The sequence below is a fragment of the Grammomys surdaster genome, unplaced genomic scaffold, assembly GCF_004785775.1.
Source record: "Grammomys surdaster isolate TR1022 unplaced genomic scaffold, NIH_TR_1.0 342, whole genome shotgun sequence".
NCBI lineage: Eukaryota > Metazoa > Chordata > Mammalia > Rodentia > Muridae > Grammomys > Grammomys surdaster.
In genome coordinates, this window is record NW_021604761.1 from 235,962 (window position 1) to 244,805 (window position 8,844).

General features: G+C 53.9%; 1 protein-coding gene across 1 annotated transcript in view; it reads right to left on the reverse strand.

The window, feature by feature from the left end:
• Eppk1 (epiplakin 1) overlaps positions 1 to 8,844 on the reverse strand; it is a 15,380-nt gene that overhangs the window by 1,746 nt on the left and 4,790 nt on the right. Inside the window, exon 2 of the mRNA XM_028778931.1 lies at positions 1 to 6,797. This exon is cut by the window's left edge and continues 1,746 nt beyond it. Within this exon, the coding sequence (XP_028634764.1) occupies positions 1 to 6,752 (6,752 nt within the window). The 5' untranslated portion in view covers positions 6,753 to 6,797. The remainder of the gene's footprint in view (positions 6,798 to 8,844) is intronic.

Genomic DNA, 8,844 nt, shown 5'->3' on the forward strand with positions numbered 1-8,844 from the left:
ATCTTCTCCTGACGGCCAGGCTCTCCCTGGACAGGCACCAGGACACCTGCTATGCAGCTTGTGCCCTTTAGGTATCTCTTCACGTCTTCCTTCTGCTCAATCTGATCCACTGTGGCTCTGCCTTCTTCCAGGTCCTCCAGAGTCTGTTTTGTGATGACTGCTGAACTCAACAGCTCCTCAGCTGTGACCTGAGTTCGTAATCCTCGGAACCAGTGTTGTCTGCTTTTCCCTTCCTTGTCTGTGATCATTTGTAAAATAAGCTTTACCACCTTCTGCAGTGCCCGGGCAGTGTCCCCTTTGTATATTCTAACTAGTTCAATCTTCTTCTCCTCAGACACATACTCTGAGTTCAGCAGCTCCCACACGGATCGCCTCTGGCCTCTGTACCTCCCCACGGTCACTTCCACCTGCTCTGCCTCCAGGGCCCTTTTGGTGGCCTCATCAACATACTCCATGTCCTTTTTGTCCTTGACCACTGGGAACAGAGCCCAGCCTGATTTCACCTCCCGCTGGCACCGGTCCTGCAGCTCCTGGTATGTGACCTTTTCTTGTGTGTTTGGATCCACAAACCTTTTCCTCATGTGCTTTTGGTTAGCAATGAGAACAAGCATGTCATCACACAGACAGCCCCTTCGGCAGGCTGTATCCAGAGGGACTCGATGGCGGTGTCGTGGGTCAATGACCCCACCGGTGGCCACCTGCACCTCCAGCAGCCTCAGCGCCTCCTCCCTCCCAACTAACTTCTTCTCCATGGCCTGGAACAGTGGGATGGTCTCCCCTGTGGCTGGGTCTTCATAGCCCTTCGCTGCCTTCTCCGCATTCGCAAGCCTCTCGCTCAGGTCTTCACTCACTAGGCCAGCTGCTACGGCCTCATCCACACACAGCCTCTTGTGGGTGCAAGGGTCCATTATGTACCCAGTGGCAGCCTGTGCCTCCAGCAACTGAGCTGCAAACCCTGTGGGGATGAGCTCTTCCCTGCTGGCCTCATAGAAGCTCATTACCTTCTGGGTTAGGGGTGCTATCACTCCAGCAATGCAGTTGCTGCCTTCCAGGTAGACCTTTACAGCCTCCAGCTGGCAGAGGTCCTGGCACCCTCTGTCCCCACTGTGGAGCGCATCCAGGGTCTTCTTATCGAGGATCCCGGAGTTGAACAGTTCTGCAGCTGTCACTTCACCATGGATGCCTGCCACTTTGAATATTTGGCTTTGCTTCTCTGTTCCTTCCACAGTAGAGGTAATATCCTCCAGCAGCTTCTCCAGGCCTATGTTTTGGGCTCTGTACTCCCGCAAAAGTTTCCTTTTCCTTCCTTCTGTAAAATACTGGGAAGATAACAGGTCCCACACAGACACTGTCTGGCCCGCAAACTTCCCTACGTCCATTTTCATAGTTCTGGATTTCAGAGCTTGCCTTGTGGCCTCATCAATGTACGTGTAGGTTTCTCCTTTCTTTACAATTTCCAACATGTACAGGCCTGTCTCGGGGTCCTCCACACAGCGCTCCAGCAGCTGCAGATAGGTGAGGTTCTCGTGGGTGTTGGGGTCGAAGAAGCCCTTGGTGTCATCGGTTGGGTCAGCCAAGATGCGGTTCATCTCCTCATTGAAGTAGCCACGTTGGTAGGCCACATCCACAGGCACGCGATGGCTGTGTACAGGGTCAATGATGCCTCCCGTGGCAATCTGGGCCTCCAGCAGGCGGATGCCATGGTCCCTCACGATGAGGTCTCTCTGCATGGCCTGAAAGAGCGAGATCTGTTCTCCTGTGTAAGGGTCTGTATAGCCGGTGACAGCCCGCTCGGCTGATAACAGCTTCATGTAGGTTTCCTTGGCAAACATCCCTGCCTGGAATGCCTGCTCTACCGTTAGCTTCTGGTTCTCCACAGGGTCAATGATGAAACCCGTGGCTGCCTGTGCCTCTAGCAGCACCAGGGCTGTTCCTGGCCTCAGAATGTGCCTTCTCAAGGCCTCTGGGATACTCATCTTCTCCTTTGTTTCCTGAATAAGGACCCCAGCAATGAAGTTGCCTCCTTCCAAGGACCTCCTCACACTGTCCATCTCTGTCACTTCCTGGACTGTCCTCTTTCCCTGATTGAGCTCATCCAGTGTCTGCTTGGTGATCAGCTGGGACCTAAACAAGTCCCCAGCTGAAACCTGTTTCCGGAGCCCTTTGAAGGTGGCCTGTGGGGTCTGCTTCTCTGCAGCCTCCACCAGGGTGGTGACCATACTGATGACCTGTCGCAGAGCAGCAGCCCTCCCGGAACAACAAAGGGCCACCAGCTCCCTCCGCTTCTCAGCTCCAACATACTCAGAGTGTAGCAGATCCCAGAGTGACACGCTGTGTCCTTGGAACCTCCCCATGTTGATGGGAACCTTCATAGCCCTCAGTGCCACGGCAGTGTGGTCATCCACCTCAAGCACAGTGTCCTGGGGCAGTGGCAGCAGCCACAGGCCAGTGTCAGCATCCAGCACACAGAGGTCCTTGAGCTGCTGGTATGTCACCTTTTCACGGGAGTTGGGGTCAAAAAAGAGCTTGTTTTCCTTCCCAGTGGCAGTCAGCACGTGGTTTGTCTGCTCATCCAGGAGGCCAAGCTTGTAGGCCACTGTCTGGGGCAGGTGCACTCCATGGGTAGGGTCCACAACACCTCCTGTGGCCAGCTGGACTTGCAGGAGAGGAAAGGCCTCAGTTTGGGTTACAAGCCCCTTTTCCATGGCCTGCCATAGAGAAAGGGAACCTCCTGAATAAGGGTCTGAGTACCCTGTCACAGCCTTTTCAACCTGCTTAAGCTGTTCATTCAGCTCCATGCCGACCAGGCCAGCCTTCACTGCATCCTCCACTGACAATCTCTGGTTGGTTAGCGGATTGACAAGGAAGCCAGATGCCACCTGGGCCTCTAGTAGCTGCTGGCCCAGGCCTGTGGGCAGGAGGCCATCTCTTACAGCCTGGGCAATGCTCAACTTGATCCCTGAGGGCTGGAGCAGCACACCGGCCACACAGCCTGTACCCCAGAGGCAGGCCTTCACAGCAGGCTCTTTGACTACCTCCTCAGGTGACTGCGTGCCCTGTGCCAGTGCTTCCAGTGTCTCTTGGGTGATAATACCAACATCTTGTAGCCAAGTGGCTGGGACCTCACCCCATGGGCCTGGCACAGTGATGCGGGCCTGGGCCAGAAGCTTTGCTGCGTGCACCCAGCTGCGCACAGTATCCTGTAGCTGTGGCACAGACGTCTTCCCAACCCTCACATCCTCAATGAAGCTCCTGCGCTGCTCCTCAGTAAAGTGACAAGAGGTGAGCAAGTCCCAGAGGGATAAACCATCTTCAGTGCCTGCTGATGCTTGCAGGGTCTCCTGGATCTGTGTGTCAGTTGGGACGCTGGGAGCATCTTCCGTCAGGGGCAGGAGGTGAAGCCCAGAGGCTTTGTCCTCGAGACACTGCTCCAGAAGCTGGGCATAGCTGGTGTGCCCCCGGCCATCGGGTGTGGGAAAGGTCTCAGGAGATCTGGACAAGACCACCTCCATGTCTTGATCAATGCAGCCACGCTGGACCGCCACAGGCATGGGGAGGTGGAGGTGGGTTGTAGGATCAATGACCCCTCCTGTAGACACCTGGGCCTCTAGTAGGCGGGTTGCCTGCTCCACAGGGACAAGGCCTTTCTTCATGGCCCTGAACAGGGACACCTTTTTTCCAGAAAAGGGGTCCCTGTAGCCAGTGATAGAATGCTCTGCTTGCTTCAGCTTGCCATACACGTCTGCTCCCACCACTCCCCGGTACACAGCCTCATCTACTGAAAGGGTCTCCATACTGTCGGGGTCAGTGATGGCTCCAGTGGCTGCCTGGGCCTCCAGCAAGGCCAAAGCTACACTAGGTGCCAGCAGCTTCTGCTTCATGGCCTGGTAGAGACTGATTCGCTGGTTGGATGGCTGTAGCAGCACACCACCCACAGTGCCTGAGCCCCGTAGGTATCTGTGAACATCGCCCATGTGAAGGAGGGCATCTGGGCTGACTGTTCCTGTCAGCACCTGGTCCAGGAGCTCCTGGTTGATGATGTGGGCCTCTAGGAGCTGATAGGCAGTGACCTGGCCCTGTAGGGCCGGCAGTGTAATGTCTGCCCACCTCCTCATCTCTTTCTCCAGCAGCTGAGTGACCTGCTCCAGTGTGATCTTGTGCTGCCGATAACGCTGCAGTAGCTGCCTCCTCCAGTCCTCTTTGAAATATTCAGAGTTAATCAGCTCCCACACAGAAACTCTCTGCCCCCGGAACCTTCCATATTTCACAGAGAGCAGTAGATTCTGGAAGGCCTGCCGAGTGGAGCTATCTACCAGCTGGGGTCGTGTACCACTGAGGGGCAGGAGGTACAGGCCCGTCTCAGAGTCATGTATACAGCGCTCCAGAAGCTGCAGGTAGGTGAGATTCTCATGTGTATTGGGGTCAAAGAAACCCTTGGTGTCATCAGATGGGTCCAGCAGAATAGAGTTCAGCATCTGATCAAAGTAGCCACGTTGGTAGGCCACGTCCACAGGCACACGGTGGCTGTGCACAGGGTCGATGACACCCCCTGTGGCAATCTGGGCCTCCAGCAGACGGATGCCGTGATCTCTGACAATGAGGTCCCTCTGCATGGCCTGGAAGAGGGAGATCTGCTCCCCAGAGTAGGGGTCCGTGTAGCCAGTCACTGCCCGTTCTGCAGATAGCAGCTTTGCATATACATCAGGCCCAATGACACCCGCCCTCAGTGCCTCCTCCACAGAATATCTCTTGTTCTCTTTTGGGTCAATGATAAAGCCTGTGGCAGCCTGGGCCTCAAGCAAGATCAGGGCAGTACCGGGCCTGAGGAGCCCCTTGCTACGGGCCTCATAGATCCTGAGACGTTCTTGGGAGTCAGGAAGCAATAGGCCTGCAATACAACCTGTGCCCTGCAGGTACCTCTGCACTGAGTCCAGGCTGCCCACATCTTGGGCTGAGGTCTGTCCACGTTCCAGCTGCTCAAACAGGTCCTGGTTGATTATCTCAGCTTTCAACAGTTCTCCTGGTGTCACAGTGTCCCTCAACCCAGCAAAGGTGACTTTGGCAGTTGCTGCAGCCTGCTCAACAATGCTCTTCAGCTCAGCTGCCAGCTCCCCCACTGACAGAGCCCCTTTCTGGTGCTGTTGGGCAAGCATTGCCCTCTGCTTAACGGGCACTGCCTCAGAAAAGAGCAGTTCCCAGAGGGAGACAGGCCGGCCCTGGTATCTTCCTACAGAGATGGAGGTTGTGGTCTTGCTCAAGACCTGTCGAGTACAGTGATCAATAAATGTCGGTCCCTGGGGCTCATTTGCATGGGACAATCCAGGGAGAGGCAGGAAAGCAAGCCCTGTCTCTGGGTCAGTGACAGAGAGGGCCAGCAGCTGCTCATAGCGAAGACGATCGTGTGTGGTAGGATCTGAAAAGCCCATTGCCTGAGAGAGATGTTGCCAAGTCTCTTCATCCAGACAGCCAAAGCGCAGGGCAGCCTCCAGGGGCAGCCTGAATCTGCGGGCTGGGCATATAAGCCCACCTGTGGCTAGCTGGGCATCCAGGAGGCGCAGAGCCAGTGGCTGGTCCACAAGCCCCTTCTTCATAGCCTGGAAAAGGGAGATGCGGGAGCTGCTGAAGGGGTCATAATACCCAGTCACTGCCTGTTCTGCAACCAGGAGCTGCTCATGAAGTTCTGGGCCAACCAGGCCTGCCTTGACTGCCTCTTCCACCCAAAGACGCTGCCCTGTGGTTGGGTGCACGAGGGTGCGGGTGGCAGCCTGAGCCTCTAAGAGTTGTAGTGCAATGCCCTTTGAGAGCAAGTGTTCAGCCGTAGCTTGGAAAAAGCTCTTCTTGTGACCTCTAGGCAACAGGACAACCCCCGCTAACCCTCCAGTGCCTTCCAGATAATGTTGTACCTCGGGACGTGTGGCAACATCTGACACCACCAGTGTGCCCTTCTGCAGGCCTCGGACTGTCTCCTCATTTAGTACTCCTGCCTCCAGCAGCATTGTCACGCTGGCTGCTCCAGCCAGGGTATGGAAGGTGGTCTTTAAGGGCAATAGGGGCAGCCCTGAGCTGGGGTCTTGCACACACCTACCCAACAGCATAGAATATGGTAGTTGCTCTAGCGTGTTGGGGTCAGAAAAACCAGGGGTACCCATACTGGGCTCTGACTCCACCAGACTGAGCCATGTCTCCTTATCCAAAAGGCCCTGCTGGCAGGCTAGCTCTGGGGCTACTTGCACACCCCTGGTTGGGTCCACCAGGCCCCCAGTAGCTAGCTGGGCCTCTAGCAATCTCCACCCCAGGGTCCTATCTATAACTTCTTTCCTGATGGCCTGGAAGAGGGCCAGCTTTTCACCCCCATAAGGGTCAGGATAGCCAGTAACTGCACGTTCAGCAGCCAACAATTTCTCCTTTAGCTCCAGTCCCACCAGACCCCGCCTTAGGGCCTCAGACACAGGAAGAAGTTGGCCCTGAGCAAGGTCCACGAGGCCCCCAGTGGCTGCCTGGGCCTCAAGCAAAGTCAGCCCAAGCCCAGTGGACAGGAGGCCCTGCTTCATAGCAGCATAGATGCTCTGGGTTTGCCCCGAGGCCTCCACATATACCCCAGCAATACTTCTGGCTGTGGTAGGCAGGGCAGCCTCTGCTTGGGGCTTCGAAGAAGTGCCGGCTCCTAGTTGGTTCTTCATGATTTTAGGGATAATGAACTTCTCAGTCCCATTGGCAACTATGACATCATGAGGAGGGGCCTGGCCATTCATCGTGGACAACTAGTAGCACAGAACTTGCCTAAGGTCCGCTTTGTCCTGTAGGGGACAGAAAGACTCAGTCAGTCATGGGGGTCAGACACAGGTCCTTCTAAGTTGCCTGAGTCCTGAATCCACATCCAGATGTGAGGACAGGAGGACCCCTGAGCATCTGCAGAAGTTCATGGTAGCCAAGAGCCCTCCAAAGGCACAAGCAAACCTCACTGTTGGGGGAAAGGCCCTGGCCTGCAAGTCCCTTCAAGAGAGATTAAGACAGGCTGCCCTGGTGTTGCATGACTTTAATCCCAGCACTAGGAAGGGAAAGGCAGGTGGATCTCTGTGTGTTTGAGGCCAACCTGGTCTACAGAGCAAGTTCCAGGACAGCCAGGGCTGTTACACATAGAAACCCTGCACAAAAATACAAAAACCAAACCAACAAAAAACCAGGCTGCCCAACAAACTTAGCCAATGTAAAAGAGTGTGAGCATGCTTTTGAGACAAGGCTGTGCCCTATTTTAAGTTACACTACATTATACAAAACAGTGTTTTTTTCAGGCTGTGCCTTGCCCTAGGAGATTCCGTTTTACAATTTAACTTTTGCCATTTTGAGGGAAATAGATCGCAGGCCCTGGGCGGGTCCACAAAAATAACACCATCTGTCAGGCACAGCACAGACTGAAATGACTTATTCCTGGGAGTGGAAAGGAAGCCACCTTATATATGAACCAGCATGAACTGAGACAACAAGTACACGTGGGTATACTGGAACCATCTCAGGGAAACCAGGCCCAAGAACTTACCAGACATTCCAGTCTGAGAAAAGGGTCTAACTCCCTCACCTGGGTCCCATAAAGTGATGGACACCTAATTCTGTGGTGACCTGGCCTTCCATCACCCAATTACCTGATACCTGGTACATGCATCGAGGACCGGCAAGCAGAGATTCTCCAACTTTTGCTGTGCCTTTAGCTCGACTCTATCCACCGCTGCTGCTACACTCTATCTGACTCTGTACCCATCCATTTCCTTGTCGTGGACCCTGCTTTGACATTTCACCTCTCACCCTGCAGGTGGACTCTCAGGCTTTGCTCTCAAACCCTGACTGTGGCAGCTCCCTCCCAACACTGCTCTTCCTTGTCGTCTTATCAACACAGCCTCTCAGAACTCTGAGGGCTCTCCTTTAATCCAGCCGCAGCCTCTTTAACTTGTATTCATTCTCTAAGCCATGTATAAACATATAAATACATAAAGAGACTGACTATGTGCAGTGTGATAGGGAGAAAAATCTGAGCCGGGTGGTGGTGATGCACGCCTTTAATCCCAGCACTTGGGAGGCAGAGGCAGGCGGATTTCTGAGTTCGAGAGTTCGAGGCTAGCCTGGTCTACAGAGTGAGTTCCAGAACAGCCAGGGCTGCACAGAGAAACCCTGTCTCAAAAAAACCAAAAAACCAAAAAAAAAAAAGAAAGAAAAAAAAGAAAAATCTGCTTTAGTAATTAAGATTGGAATAAATGAACGTGCCTTCTTCACCTTAGCTGGATTACCAGAGTAGGTGGGATTAGATGGCAAATTCTTGCATTTTGAAATCACTGAACCCTGCAAATTTGTCGCCATTCAATAAATTCTGACAGTATAGGAAGACATAAACATGTTTGTCCACATTTCTAGCATAGTATACTCATAACACATAGGGACCAGAGGCCAGGAAGGAGCTACTGCCTCTCAGGACTCCCTGTGGAGCACATCTGGCTTCTATTTCAAGCATCCAGGACTCTAGTGCATAGGGCTTGGGGCCTTCCTGAGCACTTGTCTTCCCAGCCCTGCCTTATTTAGACTCAGAAGTGTGTTAGACTGTCACCTGCCTGAGTCCTTGGTCACCTAGCTGCAGGCCTCTGTCAAGGAGTGGAGCTTTTGAGCTGGGCTGAATTGATTGCCCAGAAAGGCAACTCAAAGTCCTAACCTGCAGGACACCACTGTGACCTTATTTGGAAGCAGGATCTCTGTGACTGTGACTAAGATGAGATCATTCTGAAGCCCTGCTGGCCCATATCCAGGACACCTGGCCTCTCCTAGAGAAGGGCAGACTTGCTCGGGGAGAAGAAGGCAACC